The 23,585-nt window shown below is 46.0% G+C and overlaps 1 protein-coding gene across 2 annotated transcripts in view; it reads left to right on the top strand.

The window, feature by feature from the left end:
- Positions 1-22,590, top strand: part of ARHGAP19 (Rho GTPase activating protein 19) — a 49,005-nt gene extending 26,415 nt beyond the window's left edge. For both annotated transcript variants that reach the window (XM_073681332.1, XM_073681331.1), the window contains exons 4-12: positions 180-389; positions 2,090-2,316; positions 3,518-3,604; positions 5,764-5,829; positions 7,431-7,637; positions 17,012-17,095; positions 19,286-19,381; positions 20,673-20,750; positions 21,648-22,590. In XM_073681332.1, coding sequence (XP_073537433.1) covers positions 180-389; positions 2,090-2,316; positions 3,518-3,604; positions 5,764-5,829; positions 7,431-7,637; positions 17,012-17,095; positions 19,286-19,381; positions 20,673-20,750; positions 21,648-21,704 — 1,112 coding nt within the window. In that variant the 3' untranslated portion in view covers positions 21,705-22,590. The remainder of the gene's footprint in view (positions 1-179; positions 390-2,089; positions 2,317-3,517; positions 3,605-5,763; positions 5,830-7,430; positions 7,638-17,011; positions 17,096-19,285; positions 19,382-20,672; positions 20,751-21,647) is intronic.
- Positions 22,591-23,585: the final 995 nt, after the last annotated feature.

Raw genomic sequence — 23,585 nt, 5'->3', positions numbered from 1 at the left:
ACCTTATCCCCCTCTTAATATCTTATGATGCTAATAATTCGGCCCATAAGGCCCCCAGTGCTATAAAGGTTTTGGGCCACATCCCGGCCGTCTGTATGAAGCCTCGTTCTGCTCGTTGACTCTTTTTCTCAGTATAGAATTTTCTTTGAGCTTCTTCTCGCTAACATCGGTCTCCTCAGATCTCCGCACTGAAGGGTTGTTTCGTATCCCTGGGAACAGCAATCGTCTGCAGATTCTTAAAGACTCTCTCAATAGTGGAATTGACATCGATGTGGATTCTGGAGAGTTTCACCCTAATGATGTCGCCACGTTACTAAAAATGTTCCTGGGTGAATTACCTGAACCCCTGCTGACACACCGGCATTACCACGCTCATCTGAAGATCGCAGGTAAGCTGTGCTGTCAGTACAGGACGGGTAAGTGTGGTGAGAACTGACAACTGCGGTTGAAAATTGTTTTTTTTTTTTTTTATTTCAGTAGAAAACTGCAATAAAATGTGTCATTTCACTTAATAAAAGCAGAAGTCTGAGCAGAGAGAACCACGAAGGGAATCTCTTCACAAAGAGGACCTGTCATCTCTCCTGATCCGTCGGTTTCAGAACATACTTGTCTCGTATTCCCCATGAAATATCCATTCCCGAACGTCCTCTTATTCCTCCTGGAAATGTGTGATTAAATTAGCTACTTAAATTGTGAAAGGGGTTGACAGTCCAGTACTGATTAGACAGTGTTAGACTGCGTAGGGACACCTCCCGAGCTGGGAAGACCCAGTTGTCAATCTATGCATACAATTCCTAGAGGAACAACAGAGGGACATTACAACAAAGAGTTCTTTAAAAAGGCTCCAGAATTGTTAGTTCATTGGAAATACATTTATTTTTTTGAAACTGACAAGTCAGGAAAAAGGCAATGGGTTATCTTTGCTGAACAATACTTAGATGTGGGTTTTATTTAACTATCTGATAAATATGTCCCATGGATGCCAGATTGTTTGGCTACAGTTGCACCCTATAAGTTGATTTTTAGAAGGATGTGTATGGTGCTGTCCTAACTTTCCCATGACAGCAAATTGGGAAAAGCCGCTCTTGTCTTCCCAAAGGACATTGTTATAAAAGTCTTGTAGTTTGTTCAGATCCAGCTATGCAAACGGAAGCCATGCTGTCATGTTCGTTTGTTTTTTGTTTTTAAAAAAAAAAACTACTTTTCCTGGCAACTGTTTCATACAAGCCATATTTATCTTTTTCTAATTGTACTGCCATCAACTCGAGCATTTAACATGCTAACTGAGGCCTTTTGAGTCTGAGCTGTAGCTCTTGGTTTTTGTTTTTTTGCACAGTCTGAGCTTGGAGTAAATTAGCTGGGATGTCCACTCCTGGGAAGATTATCAACTTGATTGTTTTAACCTTTGTCACTGTAGAATGATGGACTCCAAATTTTTTCGGAATGGCCTTATGATCCGCCGCAGGTTGATGAGCACCGACCATTGCTTCTCTAAGATCATTACTGATGTCTTTCCTCCTTGACATTGGGGTTAACACACGCCCGAATACTCTAGACAAGGAAATAAAAAATAATATATATATATCGTAAAATACTAATTTTGTGATTCATCTGACCTTTTCTGAGGACCAGATTATGTCCTGGAACGTAAAAAAACTTGGAATTCAAAGAGGATATACTTGGTTGTTCTCATGACTGTGACTGTTTATAGCCCCCTTCAAATAGGGTATTCCAGTTGTGAAACTTTTTATCAACTTGACAACTGTTTACCAAACTTTTCCCATATTTACCAATATTGGTATAAAAAAAAGTACTGTAATACCCCTATAGATTTTTGCACTTCATTAACCTTTTCACTTGCATCTCACTGTTCAGCTGCTGAATTCCTACGGTTGTAGCTTTGTGACCTAATGAGTCAGTGTAGATGACGGGTGCGATCACGTATGGAAGATGTCTGTGACCTTGAAGCCTACAGCTTCCTGTCATTGTATTACTGGACAAAACATGTCCCACTGTGCGTGGGCTGGAGCCGGTGGACTCAATAGGCCAAGGATTTCATCTTTAACTTGTGTTTCTTATTCCTTCACAGACCTAATGCTTTTTGATGACAAGGGTAACCGGACGGGGAGACCTGATAAGGAGCGGCAGATCGAGGTCCTGCAACTCTTGTTTTTGCTTCTCCCATCCCCCAACAGGAATCTCCTTAAGCTCCTATTGGATCTCCTGTACCAAACGGCCAAAAAACAAGACCGCAACAAGATGTCTGCCCACAACCTGGCGCTGATGTTTGCACCGCACATCATATGGCCCAAGAATGTAAGTCCGGAGTGGTAGGAGGAGGATTCACCAATCCGTCTCATTCAGGATGGCAGAATAGTCTGACTTGGTGTCTTGTATAGGGGAACACTTGTAACTTGCCAGTTAAGGGGGTCCCTACATTGCAATAATTAGGCACGAGTTACTTGAATACTGTGCCAACCTTTGCCTAGTGCCTTCATAGAGAGCAGTGTTTTGCAGAACCTGGGTCTGCATCTGACCGAATGGATAATTGAGCTTTTTCTTTAAAGGGGATATCCGAGAATTTGCGAAAAACAAAATATGTGCCTAAGCACTAACAGGCAGGTGTTTGCTGCCTACCTGCCTGTTGTGCCTGGTGCCATTCTTCGCTGGCACAGAGCGCTCCTGGCGGCGATTCTTATGTCATATGAGCAGCACGGTGGCTCAGTGGTTAGCACTATACGGTGGCTCAGTGGTTAGCACTGCAGCCTTACAGCACTGGGGTCCTGGGTTCAAATCTCACCAAGGACAACATCTGCAAGGAGTTTGTATGTTCTCCCAGTGTTTGTGTGGGTTTCCTCCTGGTTCTCCGGTTTCCACCCACACTCCAAAGACATACTGATAGGGAATGTAGATTGTGAGCCCCAATGGGGACAGCGATGATGATGTGTCTGAATTGTAAAGCTCTGCAGAATATGTTGACGCTATATAAATAAAGAGGAGATGATTATTATTATGTCACGTCGACAGAGCGACGGATTGTTTTCCGCTCCGCTCTATTGACAGGGCGGGACTCTGGCTGTCAAACTGGTGGAGCCGACTGTCAATCAGAATGACGTTGGAAGTCACGCCCCGTCGACGGAGCAGAAAAGAAGCCGCCGCTATGTCCACATGACGTCAGCAGAAGTAGCTGAATTGCCGGCAAGAGCGGTCTGTGCCAGTGAAGAACGGCGCTGGGCACAGCAGGCATGTAAGTAGCAACTACCTGCCTGTAGGTGTTGAGGCACATTTTTTGTTTTTCACGATGTCCCGGATATCCTCTTTCTACTAAGCCACACCCATTTGTCACATGAGCCAGGCTTATTTTTTGTAAATCTCCAATGTCTCGATCAGACATTTTCTTGGCTTTTCTGAAAGATTACAGTGAAACTTCACAGCTACGTTCTCTTAAAGTTTTTGTAAGTCAGAGTACATATTTTTTTCTGGTTATATCATTCTTCGTTTCCTATTTGTATCCTAGGTCACTGCAAATGATCTGCAAGAACACATAATAAAGCTGACCAACGGGGTCACCTTCATGATTAAACATTCTCAAAAACTTTTTAAGGTAAGTGTGCCCTGTATGCCCCTCACCCAATTATAAGTAAAGGTGTAACGATCATTCGCTGAGCTGTCCTACTCTTCCACACTATCTGTACTCAGCCGGTCCATAGATACAATTTTTTTATTTTTTTTGCTTCTGTGAAACTAGTCTGCTTTATATCATGGGAGCCTGCTGCAGCCTGCATATTGGTATTGGTAAGTATGGCCTCTCTTCTGTGGTGTTTTCTGTCTAAGAAATGTCTTTACGTAAAAAAAACATTTTGTATCAAAGTCTTAAATGTATTATCCTGATTGGATGATACAGCTAGATTTCCCTGGCAGCGATACAATAAATGGCATTGTTTGTTGCTTTTTCTTTACTTTTTCCTGTGTGGCCCATTTACCATTCATCATTTCTGAATTGCGAGCACTTCTGTGATTCCCAGGTGGTCACTTTCCAGCAATTTGTCTGTTAATACATTAGTTTTATAGCTGGATGTTCACATCTCTCAGGCCCCACGAGACATTTGTGTCAGTGACCAGAGCTAGTCAGCTGATAAAGCGCCGAAGGTCGCCCCTAATGATGTGTAGGCGGGAGCCCTATATACCAGTATCGCTGCTCGACTGTCTGCAGCGCTCATGATTAGGCTGAATGAAAATTATTTGTGTACCTCAAACCCCCCCCCCCCCATTCCTTTTAATTTTTAAATCACACCAGTAACTTGTATATCACGTCATAACGAGACGCCCTAGAAAAATGTTAATTAATATTACATGGAAACCAAATGAAGTCTCAGCTGCTGCTTCATATTTTAGTCATTAAATTAAGTGTATTATTTGCATATAAATTAACCCCTCGCTTGATTTATGTGACACACGGACTCATTCAATAAGTTCCCATTCTAACACACGCCGTCATGCCAGTCTGGAAAACATATGCGGACACCCATACACAAACGAACTTGAAACTAATTAGTTTTAATCCGTGATGGCAAAAAAAATGTGTCACTGAAACCTGGGAGTCCCGTGTGGCAGTGGGACGTGGGGAAAAATGGCGAGTGACCGGGAATCGCCGGTCATAGGAGTCAGGAAACCGGCGGTAATTGACTCTCGTGTGCCTCTCGCAGTATGGTATATGGCATTACATCAGCTCATAGCGGACCGCCAATATACAGGTCATCATTGTATTCATTAAAGTGTCAGAAGGTTTTTGACCCTCTTGTAAATCGCCCCCCCCCCACGTTACATAGGTTTGGTATTATAAAAGGATGTGTTTTATGTTGTGTGTTTTTTTTTTTTTTTAAATATATACATCTCCATCTCTCTATCAGTACAGACTAAAAGTTTGGACACACCTTCTCATTTAATGATTTAATGATGGACTCTACATGCCTGGTTCCCACCGTGAAGACATATTTTCAGTTGTTTCACACTTTTTTGTTAAGTATATAATTCCACATGTGTTAATTCATAGTTTTGATGCCTTCAGTGTGAATGTACAATTTTCATAGTCATGAAAATACAGAAAAATCTTTAAATGAGAAGGTGTGTCCAAACTTTTGGTCTGTACTGTATATCTATGTATCTCTGTCTATCTGTCATAAAGTGATTGATTTTTTTTTTTTTTTTTTTTTTTTTTTATGTAACATATTACCGTATAATAAAAAAATATCACTTTTTAAGATCTCTCCAGTTTCATAAGGCATGCACTTTCATAAGGCATGCACTGTCAGCCTGGAAATAGGACAGGCAAATTAATCTTTGGTGTATAAGGAAGCAATGCATTCACAATAATGGCTGTCCTTTTTTTCATACATTTCCTGGAGGTAGAACCTTACATTCTGCGGATCCTTAATCTAATGCCTGTTTTATCCCCCAGGGTATGGGGTATGTTAGACATTGGAGAAGTGGAGGAAATGTCCCTTTAATAATGTTCCTGGAGAGGCGGCTGCTCGGCTTGGTACAGGATTATCGTAGATGCTGTAACCACTAATACAGCTGAGCGCTAATTGCATATTGGCTGGTTATTCTCCAGCCGCTGTCGTCCCACTCCTTCTTACATGTGAATACATTTGCCTAATGTGGGATAATTGCATATTTCCACAAATGATAATGGATTACAATGAAATGTTTCACCATCTGTGCTGAAGATGTGTCTAAACGTGGTTCTTTCCTTGCTTTTAGGCCCCTGCTTATATACGGGAGTACGCCCGGCTGTACTTCAGCGGAAGCAAAACCCCTGCCTCAAAGGTAATAATGTACATCACATAGTGGATTATACACAAGGTGAGGTCAGGGACTCGCTGTAATAGAAATCTAAAGCAGGTCTAACCTGTCTTCACAACACAAACTACATACATTACTAAATGGACCTGACCTCTCCTCAGTGTCCCTCATCCCTGCTGAGATCTCACACTGCTCAGTACAAGCTGTAGAAGTCAGACTTAGTGGGCAGAAACGTATAAGATCTGGACTCATGAGCTCTCTCTCTCTAGCTGGACTCCTAAAATGCTTATTTTAATATCTGGATTATAATCTCATTCGAACATGGATTTTCACAGTAAGTACATCGGTCACATCAAGTCTAAGAGCTCTATTTAATAGTGAATGATGTTTTTATAATGTGAAATCTGGGGACAGATTCACTTTAAAGGGTTCATCTAATCTTCCATTTTCAGGAGAGCACCGCTCCCCTGCTGCTTGTCGCAGGGCGGTGATCTTCTCATGATAGTTTGGAGTTGTGCTCTCTGACACTGCAATATGAGGCAGCTTTGCGTCTCTAGTATCCAAGGAGCACAGCAGCACTGGATCCATCTATCTGATCTACATCAGAGCAGTGCTTACAAGCTCTATAGGAAAGAGCTTGTAAGTGCAGAGCTCCTTGTCTAGGATGCTGGCCACTTCCAGGTGTGTTAGTGCAGCAAGTGCCATCAGAAGAAAGGAGACAGCGAGGAGAACACGCAGTCGCGCCCACGCCGCCAGAATTCAGAAAACCCAGCACTGTCAATCAGAAGCGGATGAGGGCCCCAATATGCAAATGAGGTGGCGAAACCGTGCACCAAACTCTTGGGCACACCAAGGGTGCACCATAGCCCCCTCATTTGTATGTGAATTAAGTTTATTTTCTCAGGCACAGTATGAGTAAGAGGTTCGGGGCTCCTACGGTTATTATAGGTGCGAAGTCCCCTACAACACTGTATAGCCCATTTTAAAATGCATTTTGGGGGGGAGTGACTGACCCCCTTTAATATTATCTTTGCTCTCATGTCTCCTATATGCATTTGCTGAGAATTGGCTGTGTGTGTGCGACATATGTAAGCATCAATCAGGTAAATCAGCAGCTGGATCCAGCCCAAGACAGCCATATGTCACATCTTCCACACCTATAATATATTCTCTCAAGGCTGATTAGGTTCAGGAAGAAAGTGATAAAATGAAAAGCTGGCAGTAGGGACGGCCATAATTAATATTCATGCACACAGCAGGATGTAGCATTCATGAATGAGACTGGAATCACTGTCTCTGCCCAGGGCACAGCCCGCTCAGCACTGTTTCTGAATTCCCATCCTGTGGCCGGAGCAGCCATAAATCAATACGATTGGCGTAGCCCTTTAAAGTGTATCGACCTGCTGCTGCCACTAGGGGCAGTATGCTGCTTTATTGGAGACACTAAATGCTGTGTGCTCCCCCTAGTGGTGGCTGTAGCCAGCCCAAAATCCCTTGCTCAGAACAACGGTGCTCAGATTGCAAAAAAAAAGTCTATTAAGATTTTGTGTGTTAAGTATTTTCCACCAATCTGGAGACGTTAAGGAAAGCGTTGTTCACATTTTCCCTCTGTCCTGTTCCTGTAGGATGATTTGGAGCTTTTATCCTCTCAAACCCACAACGAATTTAAGTATCTGAAAGGCCAGAAAAGAAGTCTGATAGGATCATCACCCTCATCCTCCACGTCTCAGCAGGAGCTGACGCAACGACGCACCGAGGAAGCATTGAGAGAATTGTTTCAACACGTCCACCATATGCCAGATTCTGCCAAGAAGAAGAAGCTCATCCGACAGGTATGGCCGTGTGTAGTCATTCTGGAATCTCCTTGATATATTTCTTTCTGACGTGTGACAGCAGCCACCAATCCCCACGCACCGCACAACCCGCTGACATGCGGCACAACAGCAGCAAAGTTAGAACTGTATTGATGCCTGCGGAAATTTCTAGAATAACCAAACTGATATTTACTGGCATAGGAAAAGCAATCCTTACTGCAGCACCTAAGCTAAAGCCCTCTTGCTGCGCACGGGCGGCGATGGCTGCAGCGCCCTCTTGCTGCCCACGGGCGGCGATGGATGCAGTGATTCCCGATGCCATAATTATCAAGATGGCGGTTGTTACCCATGTGACCACCAATGCTGCCTCTTCTGCGCAGGCGCTGAAGCTGTATCTCTGCACATGTGCTGAATGGTTTAAACACCTACACAGATGAAGAGGCAGCCTGGTGGTGGTCATATCAGTGAATCATGTGATGACCGCCGCCATCGTAATATCTATCTACGTGGTGCCTGCCATGTCCAGTATTTACTCACCATACCCATAGGCAGCAAGGGGTCTTCAGTTTGGGGGCTGTGGTAAGGATTGAGTCCTATTGTTTACAATTCCCATCCATATTTACTGATGGCACCTCACAAATTTCATAAGACCGCAGCAAAACCTTTTTAAAGATGCAAAATACTTACAGTATTTTTCAGACTATAAGACTCACCTAGGTTTTAGAGGAGGAAAATAATAAAAAAAAAAAATGTAAGCAAAAAATGTGTTCATGATGCACTTTTAAGGGGGAGGGGGTCTTCTGCTGACACTGGTATAGGGGTAATGTCCCCCAATTCTGACAATATCCCCCATCCTGGTATATATGCCCCCACCTTCCTTTTATACATGGTCCCCATCCCCATCCTGGTATGCCTGGCATCCCTCCATCCTGGTATGCATGGCACCCCTAATCCCTATCCTGGTATGCATGGCACCCCTAATCCCTATCCTGGTATGCATGGCACCCCTATCTTTATCCTGTTATGTATGGCCCCCCTCATCTTTATCCTGTTATGTATGGCCCCCCTCAGCGTTATCCTGGTATGTATGGTCCCCTCAGCGTTATCCTGGTATGTACAGTCATGGCCAAAAGTATTGAGAATGAGACAAATAGTAATTTTTCCAAAGTTTACTGCTTCATTTTTTGTAATGGCAATTTGCATATACTCCTGAATGACAAAGAGTGATCAGCTTAACAGCAATTACTGTACTTGCAAAGTCAATATTTGCCCAGAAAATGAACTTTAACCCCCAAAACACATTTCAACATCATTGCAGTCCTGCCTTAAAAGGAGCAGCTAACATCGTTTTAGTGATTGATCCATTAACACAGGTGTGGGTGTTGATGAGGACAGGGCTGGCAATCAATCAGTCATCATTAAGTAAGAATGACATCACTGAACACTTTAAAAGGAGGCTGGATCTTGGTATCATTGTTTCTCTTCAGTTAACCATGGTTATCTCTAAAGAAACACGTGCAGCCATCATTGCACTGCACAAAAATGGCCTAACAGGGAAGAGTATCGCAGCTACAAAGATTGCACCTCAGTCAACAATCTATCGCATCATCAAGAACTTCAAGGAGAGAGCTTCCATTGTTGTCAAAAAGGCTCCAGGGCGCCCAAGAAAGACCAGCAAGCGCCAGGACCATATCTTAAAACTGTTTCAGCTGCGGGATCGGACTACCAGCAGTGCCGAGCTTGCTCAGGAATGGCAGCAGGCTGGTGTGAGTGCTTCTGCACGCACTGTGAGGCGGAGACTCTTTGAGCAAGGGCTGGTTTCAAGGAGGGCAGCAAAGAAGCCACTTCTCTCCAGAAAAAACATCAGGGACCGACTGATATTCTGCAAAAGGTACAGGGAGTGGACTGCTGAGGACTGGGGCAAAGTCATTTTCTCTGATGAATCCCCTTTTCGATTGTTTGGGACATCTGGAAAACAGCTTATTCGGAGAAGAAGAGGTGAGCGCTACCACCAGTCTTGTCTCATGCCAACTGTAAAGCATCCTGAAACCATTCATGTGTGGGGTTGCTTCTCAGCCAAGGGAATCGGCTCACTCACAGTCTTGCCTAAAAACACAGCCATGAATAAAGAATGGTACCAGAATGTCCTCCAAGAGCAACTTCTCCCAACCGTCCAAGAGCAGTTTGGCGCCCAACAATGCCTTTTCCAGCATGATGGAGCACCTTGCCATAAAGCAATGGTGATAACTAAATTGCTCATGGAACAAAGCATAGAGATTTTGGGTTCATGGCTTGGAAACTCCCCAGATCTTAATCCCATTGAGAACTTGTGGTCAATCATCAAGAGACGGGTGGACAAACAAAAACCAACAAATTCTGGCAAAATGCAAGCATTGATTATGCAAGAATGGACTGCTATCAGTCAGGATTTGGTCCAAAAGTTGATTGAGAGCATGCCAGGGAGAATTACAGAGGTCTTGAAGAAGAAGGGGCAACACTGCAAATATTGACTTGCTGCATTAACTCATTCTAACTGTCAATATAACCTATTGGTACTCATAATATGGTTGCAATTATATTTCTGTATGTGATATAAACATCAGACAAACACTAATAAAAACCAGAGGCCAGCCGATCATGTGAAAATATAATTTTGGTGTCATTCTCAAAACTTTTGGCCATGACTGTATGGTCCCCTCATCTTTATCCTGTTATGTATGGCCCCCTCATCTTTATCCTGTTATGTATGGCCCCCTCATCTTTATCCTGTTATGTATGGCCCCCCTCATCTTTATCCTGTTATGTATGGCCCCCCTCATCTTTATCCTGTTATGTATGGCCCCCCTCATCTTTATCCTGTTATGTATGGCCCCCCTCATCTTTATCCTGGTATGTATGGTCCCCTCAGCATTATCCTGGTATGTATGGTCCCCTCAGCGTTATCCTGGTATGTATGGTCCCCTCATCTTTATCCTGGTATGTATGCCCCCCTCAGCCTTACCCTGGTATGTATGCCCCCCTCAGCCTTACCCTGGTATGTATGGCCCCCTCAGCCTTACCCTGGTATGTATGGCCCCCTCATCCTTACCCTGGTATGTATGGCCCCCTCATCCTTACCCTGGTATGTATGGACCCCTCATCCTTACCCTGGTATGTATGGCCCCCTCATGCTTATTTTGGTATGCATGGTCCCCCTAATCCCCATCACGCTGCACATAAAAAAAATAAGCACTCCTACTCACCTCTCTTCTCTTCTCCATCGCTGCGTCCTGTCTGCCCGCACTGATCTCTCCATGTGAGTTGCGCATGGCGTCACTACCATGCGCGGCTCACAAGGAGAGATCAGCTGCCGGAAGTCACTGCTCCCCATGCCGGGACTGTGTGCGCGGGGAGCAGTGACTTCATGCTCTTTAATAGCTGGCATACAGCGTAGCCGCGGCGTGTGTCTGCTGCTGCCGGGCTATCGTGTGTGCCCGCTTATTAAAGGGCATGAATATTCACCCCCTCCCCACGCCCATGGGTGTGGAGAGAGGTTGAATATTCATGCCTTTAACTGCGGGGCACAGGCGATTCCGGCAGCAGGAGCCAAAGCTCGGCTACACTGTGTGCTGCTATTAAGGAGCATGAATATTCAGTGCTCCCCACGCCCCATGAAAAAAGTGCATCTTTATAGTCCGAAAAATATGGTACTTGAGATGAATTGTAAGTCTGGAAGAAATGAAGGAAAGTTAATTAATTTTTTTACCTTTTCTCTTTTTTTTTTTTTTTTTTTTTTTTTTTATTAAGTATAATAATGAGGTAAGGAATAAAACCAAAATCTAACTATCCAAGAAGTCCCGTCCCCCCCCAATAAAAGCTAACTTTTATTTATCACAATTAAAACAAAATATCACACTAGTTCATGGAATATACAAAGTGAATTTGGTTATCCACTATTATACCCGGCAAACTACAGGACTGAGTAGGTCCAGATACAGGGCAAAGGAGGACCTGATACTTTCCCTAAGAAATGCCCTTCCTGACCGCGGAGGTTGGCACCCTAAATAAAGCATACAAGGTTTGGCGTCCCCGCTCACCGTCGCCTAACCTTAGAGGACCCTAAATTTAATTAAATGTAGATGCGATACATGAACCACACATGTGCATAAACATACTGTGATATTTTGCTTTGTGATAAATAAAAGGTTTCTTTTATTGAGCGAAACTTTTTGTATCGTTACACTTCAAAATTGTTAATAGATCAAGAAGAGCACAATGAAAACATCTTTCTTCTTAGTCATATGGCGCCCCCCGCTGGATATACACATTGTAGGATTTTACTGTGTATATGCAGGACTGTAATAAGCCCAAGGGCATCAACTACAGCAATAAATCAGCCTTCAGCTTTTAACTTCTTCATATCATTCCAAATTTCACTTGTGTGATTTAAAAAAAAAAAAAGTCTCCTCTGCCGACGTACTCATATGGTGGTTTGTTTTTTGCGGGATGAGGTGTAGTTTTGAATAACACTATTCACTTTACCATACAATGTACTTGAAAACAGAGTAAAAAAAAAAAAAACACAAGTTGGCTCTGAAATGGTGAAAAAATAAATAAATAAATAACGTGCCTGGCATTGTTTTGGCTTGGTTTTTATGGTGTATTTTGTGCTGTAAAAATGACCTGGCAACATGATTCACCCAGATATACAGTACAGACCAAAAGTTTGGACACACCTTCTCATTTAAAGATTTTTCTGTATTTTCATGACTATGAAAATTGTACATTCACACTGAAGGCATCAAAACTATGAATTACCACATGTGGAATTATATACTTAACAAAAAAGTGTGAAACAACTGAAAATATGTCTTATATTCTAGGTTCTTCAAAGTAGCCACCTTTTGCTTTGATGACTGCTTTGCACACTCTTGGCATTCTCTTGATGAGCTTCAAGAGGTAGTCACCGGAAATGGTCTTCCAACAATCTTGAAGGAGTTCCCAGAGATGCTTAGCACTTGTTGGCCCTTTTGCCTTCACTCTGCGGTCCAGCTCACCCCAAGCCATCTCGATTGGGTTCAGGTCTGGTGACTGTGGAGGCCAGGTCATCTGGTGTAGCACCCCATCACTCTCCTTCTTGGTCAAATAGCCCTTACACAGCCTGGAGGTGTGTTTGGGGTCATTGTCCTGTTGAAAAATAAATGATGGTCTAACTAAACGCAAACCGGATGGAATAGCATGCCGCTGCAAGATGCTGTGGTAGCCATGCTGGTTCAGTATGCTTTCAATTTTGAATAAATCACCAACAGTGTCACCAGCAAAGCACCCCCACACCATCACTCCTCCTCCTCCATGCCTCACGGTGGGAACCAGGCATGTAGAGTCCATCCGTTCACCTTTTCTGCGTCGCACAAAGACACGGTGGTTGGAACCAAAGATCTCAAATTTGGACTCATCAGACCAAAGCACAGATTTCCACTGGTCTAATGTCCATTCCTTGTGTTCTTTAGCCCAAACAAGTCTCTTCTGCTTGTTGCCTGTCCTTAGCAGTGGTTTCCTAGCAGCTATTTTACCATCAAGGCCTGCTGCACAAAGTCTCCTCTTAACAGTTGTTGAAGAGATGTGTCTGCTGCTAGAACTCTGTGTGGCATTGACCTGGTCTCTAATCTGAGCTGCTGTTAACCTGCGATTTCTGAGGCTGGTGACTCGGATAAACTTATCCTCAGAAGCAGAGGTGACTCTTGGTCTTCCTTTCCCGGGGCGGTCCTCATGTGAACCAGCTTCTTTGTAGCGCTTGATGGTTTTTGCAACTGCACTTGGGGACACTTTCAAAGTTTGCCCAATTTTTCAGACTGACTGACCTTCATTTCTTAAAGTAATGATGGCCACTCGTTTTTCTTTACTTAGCTGCTTTTTTCTTGCCTTAATACAAATTCTAACAGTCTATTCAGTAGGACTATCAGCTGTGTATCCACCAGACTTCTGCACAACACAACTGATGGTCCCAACCCCATTTATAAGGCAAGAAATCCCACTTATTAAACCTGACAGGGCACACCTGTGAAGTGAAAACCATTTCCGGTGACTACCTCTTGAAGCTCATCAAGAGAATGCCAAGAGTGTGCAAAGCAGTCATCAAAGCAAAAGGTGGCTACTTTGAAGAACCTAGAATATAAGACATATTTTCAGTTGTTTCACACTTTTTTGTTAGGTATATAATTCCACATGTGTTAATTCATAGTTTTGATGCCTTCAGTGTGAATGTACAATTTTCATAGTCATGAAAATACAGAAAAATCTTTAAATCAGAAGGTGTGTCCAAACTTTTGGTCTGTACTGTATATTTTCTCTCGCTAAATCTGGATGAGATATTTATATATAATATTGTGGTCAGACGCCTCACTCGGCCGCTTCCGGAAGTAGACTCAGGAACTGTGTTTTCTCTGCAGGCATTATTTAGTGGTATAAAGTCCTGCAGCTCCAGCAAAATAAACACAGCCTTACTGGCAAAATAAAAGATAAATGATAGCACAGTCCATAGCAGTGTGGGATTAGCCACACAGGTTGTAGTCCCAGCTTTCAGCTCCCTCCTGAGCTATGGCTGTCCAGTCTGGAGACCTTGCCTCTCCAAACTCAACAACAGAGAGAAAAAATCAGGACTGAACATTTTAAGCGTTGCTCAGCCACACCCGGAGGTGGAGGTATGGGGAATGACGTCCCTCCCATCTCTGTCATTCCCATAAAACCATACCCTTTAATAGTTAACCCCCCAGCATATAACATTCTGGCAGAAAGTTTATTGGTTCTAGTTCACACAGGCTAGCAACCTGTGTGACACATACCTCCCCTCATATATCATACCAGTGACTGTCACATATCCCCCCCCTGCCCAAAGCAATTGGGCACCTTCTGATACCAGACAGGGAATGATAGAGAGGGCATCAGCGTTCCTGTGTAACTTCCCGGGCCTATGCTCTACGTAAAAGTTGAAGTCCTGAAGAGATAGGAACCATCTAGTTACCCTGGCATTTTTACCCCTCTTTTCCCTCAACTATCTCAACGGTTCATGGTCTGACACCATCTTAAACTTCCGGCCTAGTAGGTAGTATCTAAGTGCATCTACAGCCCACTTTATAGCTAAACACTCCTTTTCTACTATTGCATAGGTTTTTTTTCTCACAGGACGAGAGCTTCCGGCTCAGATAGAGAATGGGATGTTCTTCCCCATTTATCTCGAGAGAGAGTGCAGCCCCTAGACCAACCTCTGAAGCGTCTGTCTGGACCACAAACTCTTTCTTGAAGTCTGGTGCAACCAGGACCGGCTGTTTACACAGTGCTGACTTCAACAGTTGAAACGCGGTCTCTGTTTCCTCCGTCCACTTCACCATGGTTGACCTGGTGCCTTTTAGGAGATCCGTCAGTGGCGGCCATCATGGCAAAATTTGGGATAAACCACCGGTAATATCCCACCATTCCCAGGAACGCTCTCACTTGCTTCTCGGAGAACGGTTGCGGCCAAGTCTGGATTGCCTCCACTTTATTAACTTGCGGCTTTATTTTGCCTTTCCCGACGACATAGCCCAAGTACTTGGCCTTCTCTTTTCCAACGGTGAATTTTTTTGGATTTATTGTAAATCCCGCCTTCCTTTGGGTATCCAGAACGCCCTGTAGTTTAGGTAGATGACTAGCCAAAAAACTACAATGTCGTCAAGGTAGGCTGTGGCATACTTCTTATGTGGGGCTAGGATCTGATCCATAGCCCTCTGGATGGTGGCTGGGGCCCCCTGTAGCCCGAACATCTTCCGAGTGTATTGAAAGCACCCATCCGGTGTCAAGAAAGCTGTCTTCTCCTTGACCGTCTGGGACTTGAGGATCTGCCAATAGCCGTTCGTCAGGTCGAGAGTGGTGATGTATCTTGCCGGTGCAAGCCTCTCGATGAGTTCGCCGACGCCCTCCATTACTAACCTGGGCATCACGTCAGCCGCCAATACAAAGCTGACGTGAACCCCATTGGCCCACTGCTACAGGGCAGTGAGAAGAGCGGAGGCTAAGCGTCAGATTTGGCGCATCTTATGGATGCGCCATTTCTGGGACTGCTGAGGAGTGATATTAGCCTCGGAGGGGGCTAGGATCCTCCCTATATTATAGGGGGACCCCAGGTAAAAAAAAAATTCTGGTGTCCCTCTGCAATCTAGCCAGTAAAGGCTAAGCAAACAGCTGTGGGCTGATATTAATAGCCATCAGGGAACATTGTTAGCTAATTTCCCCGTCTACTAATATCAGCCCCCAGCGGTCGGCTTTCCCTCTGCTGGTTATAAAAATGGCTCGGGAGCCCACGCCATTTTTTTTACATTTTAGGCTCTGTGCCCACAATCCAGACGTAACAGCGCTTAGGACGCATATTTTTTTGCTGCGTCCAAAACGTTGCGTTCTATTGAAAGCAGGTAAATCCACATGTGTTCACTGAACCATGCGGATTTATCGCATTCAATACATTCTAGTGGTCAAATTTCTGTTGCGGAGACTAGCGACTCCAAAGTGATTCTGAGTGCTGATTGGGGGGACGTAGCTGCTAACTAAACAGCTGTGAGCAGTTAAAAATAGCCAGGGACCATGTTTGCATAGTGGCACCTTCCTAGGCTAAAAATACCAGCTCATAGCTGTTGTATAAGTTACGTGAATAGAAATGCTAATGAAGATTGGATGACTGGGACTAGCTGACACCCAGCTCTTTTGTTTGGTGATGTCAAGGGGTCAACCAGACCTTTTCATGACCAAAACTAATTCCAGTAAAGAGTTAAATAAACAAACAGATGCAGACCCAACACTTTATTTGAAATACAACAGGCACATTCTTTAATCATTTAAATTAACCAATATATTCACCCCAGTTCTGACAGTAATCCAAGGGTTTAAGCAATGTCCCACCAAATAACTTTATTTAGCGCCAAAAAGCATTAATTGATGTACAAAAACGTGTCAAAAACTGTGCGGTTTTTCTGCAACGTTTATCCTACCAAGGAACATGCAGAAACGCTCAGAAAATTTCTGCTTCCAATCCTGATCGTGCGCACATAGCCTTACATGCGCACCACTATACATCTATGGTCGGATGTCAGGAAGTGGTTATGCCATGGATACTTAACCCTTAAGTTAGCCATCTTTGGATTATCTACTTTGATTTGATAGCCGCTTGCATGTAAACCCTAAACTAACATGTAAACCCTAAACTAACATTTATTATGTTACTTCTAAATTAAATGCAGCTCTTACTTTTTTTTTGTATGCAGGGATTCTCTTTTGGTAACAAATCCTGCAGACTGGTGCCGATTAAATACTTTCGGCAAAATCTCCCGAGCGTTCATACATTCAGTAACCAGTGTTAGTTTTCTAACTTGAATCTTCCATTGTAGTTCAACAAGCATAACCAAGGAACGCCCGACCTGAACAGCGGAAAGAAGCATGTCCGCTCACGTTCCTTCAGCGGGATGATTAAGGTAACTTTTTAGAGAGGACTTTATTTCTCCCTGCCGTTATTGCACAGAATGGTGGAAGCAAAGTAAACATAAACGCCATCGTGGTCACGCCCCCACCCCCGGGGCTCATGCTGCGTCACGTGCCCCCCCTCACCCACTGTGGGCTCACGCTGCGTCATGCGCCCCGGCTCACGCTGCGTCATGCGCCCCGGCTCACGCTGCGTCATGCGCCCCGGCTCACGCTGCGTCATGCGCCCCGGCTCACGCTGCGTCATGCGCCCCGGCTCACGCTGCGTCATGCGCCCCGGCTCACTCTGCGTCATGCGCCCCGGCTCACTCTGCGTCATGCGCCCCGGCTCACTCTGCGTCATGCGCCCCGGCTCACTCTGCGTCATGCGCCCCGGCTCACTCTGCGTCATGCGCCCCGGCTCACTCTGCGTCATGCGCCCCGGCTCACTCTGCGTCATGCGCCCCGGCTCACTCTGCGTCATGCGCCCCGGCTCACTCTGCGTCATGCGCCTTCCCCCGGGCTCACGCTGCGTCATGCGCCTTCCCCCGGGCTCACGCTGCGTCATGCGCCTTCCCCCGGGCTCACGCTGCGTCATGCGCCTTCCCCCGGGCTCACGCTCCGTCACGCCGTCCCCCCCCCCTCTCCGGGCTCACGCTGCGTCACGCGCTTCCCCCCACCCCCACCCCCTCCGGGCTCACGCTGCGTCACGCGCTTCCCCCCACCCCCACCCCCTCCGGGCTCACGCTGCGTCACGCGCTCCCCTCCTCCGGGCTCACGCTGCGTCACGCGCTGCCCCCCCCCCCCTCCTCCTGGCTCACGCTGCGTGACGCGCTCCCCACCCCCCCGGGCTCACGCTGCGTCACGCGCTCCCCACCCCCCCCGGGCTCACGCTGCGTCACGCGCTCCCCACCCCCCCGGGCTCACGCTGCGTCACGCGCTCCCCCCCTCCTCCGGGCTCACGCTGCGTCACGCGCCTCCCCCCGGGCTCACGCTGCGTCACGCGCTCCCCCCCTCCTCCGGGCTCACGCTGCGTCACGCGCCTTCCCCCGGGCTCACGCTGCGTCACGCGCTCCCCTCTCCGGGCTCACGCTGCGTCATGCGCTGCCCCCCCCCCCCCTCCTCCTGGCTCACGCTGCGTGACGCGCTCCCCACCCCCCCGGGCTCACGCTGCGTCACGCGCTCCCCACCCCCCCGGGCTCACGCTGCGTCACGCGCTCCCCACCCCCCCGGGCTCACGCTGCGTCACGCGCTCCCCCCCTCCTCCGGGCTCACGCTGCGTCACGCGCCTTCCCCCGGGCTCACGCTGCGTCACGCGCCTTCCCCCGGGCTCACGCTGCGTCACGCGCTCCCCCCTCCGGGCTCACGCTGCGTCACGCGCTCCCCCCTCCGGGCTCACGCTGCGTCACGCGCTCCCCCCTCCGGGCTCACGCTGCGTCACGCGCTCCCCCCTCCGGGCTCACGCTGCGTCACGCGCTCCCCCCTCCGGGCTCACGCTGCGTCACGCGCTCCCCCCTCCGGGCTCACGCTGCGTCACGCGCTCCCCCCTCCGGGCTCACGCTGCGTCACGCGCTCCCCCCTCCGGGCTCACGCTGCGTCACGCGCTCCCCCCTCCGGGCTCACGCTGCGTCACGCGCTCCCCCCTCCGGGCTCACGCTGCGTCACGCGCTCCCCCCTCCGGGCTCACGCTGCGTCACGCGCTCCCCCCTCCGGGCTCACGCTGCGTCACGCGCTCCCCCCTCCGGGCTCACGCTGCGTCACGCGCTCCCCCCTCCGGGCTCACGCTGCGTCACGCGCTCCCCCCTCCGGGCTCACGCTGCGTCACGCGCTCCCCCCTCCGGGCTCACGCTGCGTCACGCGCTCCCCCCTCCGGGCTCACGCTGAATGCACTACAGTGTGCATCCAATTATATCAAGAAAATCTAGTGAGAGGGTTAACAACGTACCAAATTTTAGTTACTTTTATTATGAGGTGCAATTGTTAATAAAATCCAATAGATGCCAATAGTCCTACTGTCTGAGCTGATAATGAAATATACGTATAAAAAAACAAAACAAAATGGACCCTGTTTACCAATATGGAGAAGCTGTAAAAGTCTCACTTGGAAATAACCCTGCAAATGAATCCACAAGTACAAATGCCTAAATCTGACTTTTACAGTATTCTAATATTACAATCTTATCTCTTTAATAATATTTTAATAGCGCAAAGTTTTGGGCGGACAGATGGTATCTGAGAGGAAGCGGACAACGCCACTGACTACGGAAGGATCAAAGCATGTAAAGGAAAATAGTACATATGTAAGTAACCAAAATAATATTTACATGTACAGCTATTATTATTATTTATTCCATGGTGCTTTACATGTGAAAAGTGGTATACATACAAGAACAATTACAATAATCTTGAATACAATGTGACAGCGACTGGTACAGGGGGAGCGAGGACCCTGCCCGCGAGGGCTCACAGTCTACAGGGGATGGGTGAGGATACAGTAGGTGAGGGTAGAGCTGGTCGTGCAGCGGTGTGGTGGAGCGGTGGTTACTGCAGGTTGTAGGCTTGTCGGAAGAGGTGGGTGTTCAGGTTCCTTTTGAAGGTTTCCCCGGTCAGCGAGAGTCTGATGTGTTGGGGTAGAGAGTTCCAGAGTAGGGGGGAAGCACGGGAGAAATCTTGTATGCGATTGTGGGAAGAGGAGATAAGAGGGGAGTAGAGAAGGAGATCTTGTGAGGATCGGAGGTTGCTTGTAGGTATGTACCGGGAGACTAGGTCACAGTTGTATGGGGGAGACAGGTTGTGGATGGCTTTGTATGCCATGGTTAGGGCTTTGAACTGAAGTCTCTGGGCAATGGGGACCAGTGAAGGGATTGACAGAGAGGAGAGGCCGGGGAATAGCGGGGGGACAGGTGGATTAGTCGGGCAGCAGAGTTTAGGATGGATTGGAGGGCTGTGAGAGTGGTGAAAGGGAGGCCACAGAGCAGGAGGTTGCAGTAGTCGAGGCGGGAGATGATGAGGGCGTGCACTAGTGTTTTTGCAGATTCGTGGTTGAGGAATGTGCGGATCCGGGAGATATTTTTGAGTTGGAGTCGGCAGGAAGTGGAAAGGGCTTGGATATGTGGTTTATAGGAGAGATAAGAGTCCAGGGTTACCCGAGGCAGCGAGCTTGATGGACTGGGGAGAGTGGGCAGCCATTGACATTGATAGATAGGTTGGGTGGGGTGGGGGGGGGTGAATGAGATGGTGGAAAGACGACGAGTTCTGTTTTATCCATGTTAAGTTTTAGAAATCTAGCAGAGAAAAAGGATGAGATAGCGGACTGACATTGTGGGATTTTGGTTAGTTTAGCTATTTTATAAATGCAGTTAATTTAGGCGACATGAAGCTCCTCGATACATTGGCAGTGGGTTAGAGGGGTTGTCAGTCTTGGAATAAAGTCTGTAGTCACTATGTTCCGAATTGTGACCGCACACACCGACCGACTGCCAAAATGCAATGGATGTCCATGGCCAGGTGCAGCTGTAATATACATGTCTCGCGCTCTCTCTCTCTGTAATGCTTGATTAAACTAACTATCTTCCTTTTTTTCGTATCCAGGTGCCCCAGGACTCTCCTGCAGTTTACTTTACAAAAGCCAAATTAAAGCTGTCGGAGTCATCGCATAGCAAGAAAGAGGCGAGTGTAACCGTTCTAGTTCTCCCTTTACAGTACAGTAAACCAGATGAGGCCTGAATCGCTGTGTTCTCCTAGGCTCCTATATTTACTCTGGCCCTGGGCCCAGATGTGTTGCATCCAAGGATTCTTAGGGAACTTGGCTCCGTTATTGCTGTGCCCCTCTATATATAATCTATAGAGACTGTCCTGTGACAAGCACATGGCTAATGTGATGCCCATTATCATTAACGGGGTATTTCCTTCTCCAAAATAATACCCCAATATGTAGTAGGTATAGTAATAGTAATATGCACATATACCTCCAATTAGAAATGTAGTATAGTTCTTCTGATTAGCTATGTCACTTACCCCATTTACAGGGCATTACAGTAGCTTAGGTATCCATGGTTACAGCCATTCATATAGTGACAGTCAGTTAGCTGTTAGTGGTCAAAACCATGGATACTTAAGCTACAGCAATGCCCTGCACATGGGGTAAACGACATAGCGAATCAGAAGAACTATGCTAAATTTCTAATTGGAGGTATTTGCTAACATTATTATTACACCTAGTAAATATTGGGATGGGATCTTTGAGTTAAGAAAATACACCTTCTTCCCCAGGTGATTATAGACCAGTAATCTTAACAGCCGTTGTGGTGAAAGTTTTCGAGGAGCTTGTAAGGGATTATATACAGGAGCATATAGAAACTAAAACCATCCCGGCTGTCACTTATATTAGTAAGGACAGGAGTTGTCTAACCCGATAATATTGGGTTTTATGAAGAGGTGAGTACACTGCTGGCCAGACCACACGATCCATGGAACTATTTCTGTACCTAGAATTTATTTTAATTTTTTTTTTAGGAATACAATGACCCATTTACTATATTTTACTCCTCTCTTCTTTCTTTACAGGCATCTAGCAAGTTAAGACGGCCACATCTCCAGTCTACTCAAGAAACCTCCATTTAAAGAATATGAGGACTTCTTATTTTAGAAATATATTAACTTTTTTTTTTTTGTGTCAACCTGTGGACATCTGTTACAAAGCTGTGACATAACTATTCTCGTGCAGACCCATCTCTTTTATACGGTGGTATTTTATTGTTACGGTCTGTGGCTTTTTTTTTAATTAATGCACAAAGGTCTTTAACGAGCGAGGTGCTCTCTGCATACTAAGGCTTTTGTGATCTGCGAGTATTGTGGTTATTACCGGCCATGCTCCTGGTGTAAACTGCGAGGAAGGGCTGTTCTTCTATTACTGTTCATTACATGTATACATATATCGGCAGGTTGCTTGAGATTAGAAAAACACGACTGCCGTCTCCTAGAAACAGCGCCTCTCTACTCCATTGGCTGGCTCTGGTACTGCAGCTTGTTTTTTTTTGTTCCCGGTGCTGTTATACCAGATCCAGACCATAGACAAGGGTGGCGCTCTTTCTGGAAGACGGCAGCCATGTTTTTTTTTTTCCAACAATCTCCAACTACCAAGACCTGCAGATACTCCTCACATTGTGTATAGATGATAATACTGTTGTGTGTTTTTTTTTTTTTTTTGTTTGTTTTTATTTTTTATTTTTTTATTGCATTTTCCAGTTTTTGTAAAAGCCACGGGAGGTCCATACATTGCCGACCATTGCTTGAGTGAAGGTGATCTTCAGCTGGACGGTGGGGATGTATGTAATGATTTGTGCCAGATAATTGCCACCAGTGAGCAGATATGACAAGTGTGAGATGATACTGAAACTATGTGTGGAGAATGGAAGGTCGGCATTATTGGAGGCAATTTATGGCATCTCACTAAATTAGAATATTATCAAAAAGTTAATTTATTTCAGTTCTTATATAGAGTCATTACACACAGAGTGATCTATTTCAAGTGTTTATTTCTGTTAATGTTGATGATTATGGCTTACCGCCAATGAAAACACAAAAGTCATTATCTCAGTAAATTAGAATAATTTATAACAACAGATTGAAAAATGTTTTTAAAATCCGAAATGTACAATGTCTGTTCAGTAAATGCCCTCAATACTTGGTCGGGCTCCTTTTGCATCAATTACTGCATCAATGCGGCAATGTGGCATGGAGGCGATCAGCCTGTGGCACTGCTGAGGTGTTATGGAAGCCCAGGTGGCTTTGATAGCAGCCTTCAGCTCGTCTGCATTGTTGGGTCTGGTGTCCCTCATCTTCCTCTTGACAATACCCCATATATTCTCTATAATAGATTCTCTATGGGGTTAAGGTCAGGCGAGTTTGCTGCCAATCAAGCACAGTGATACTGTTGTGTGTAAACCAGGTATTGGTACTTTTGGCAGTGTGGACAGGGGCCAAGTCCTGCTGGAGAATGACATTTCCATCTCCAAAAAGCTTGTCGGCAGAGGGAAGCATGAAGTGCTCTAAAATGTCCTGGTAGACGGCTGCGCTGACTTTGGTCTTGATAAAACACAGTGGACCTCCACCAGCAGATGACATGGCTCCCCAAACCATCACTGATTGTGGAGACTTCACACTAGACCTCCAGCAGCTTGGATCGTGGCCTCTCCACTCTTCCTCCAGACTCTGGGACCTTGTGGAGTGTGTCAGTGACTGCCTTCTGGACATCTGTCAAGTCAGCAGTCTTCCCCATGATTGTGGAGCCTACTGAAACTGACTAAGGGACCTTATTAAATGCTTAGGAAGCCTTTGCAGGTGTTTTTTTGTTCATTATTTTATTTTACTGAGATAATGGCTTTTGTGTTTTCATTGGCTGTAAGCCATAATCATCAACATTAACAGAAATAAACACCTGAAATAGATCACTCTGTGTGTAATGACTCTATATAATATACGAGTTTCACTTTTTGTATTGAA

This window comes from Phyllobates terribilis, unplaced genomic scaffold, assembly GCF_046119375.1.
Source record: "Phyllobates terribilis strain yellow unplaced genomic scaffold, ASM4611937v1 Scaffold_5__5_contigs__length_657084704, whole genome shotgun sequence".
Lineage (NCBI taxonomy): Eukaryota > Metazoa > Chordata > Amphibia > Anura > Dendrobatidae > Phyllobates > Phyllobates terribilis.
Note: the sequence above shows the minus strand (reverse complement) of the source record. Positions and strands in the feature narration are given on the sequence as shown.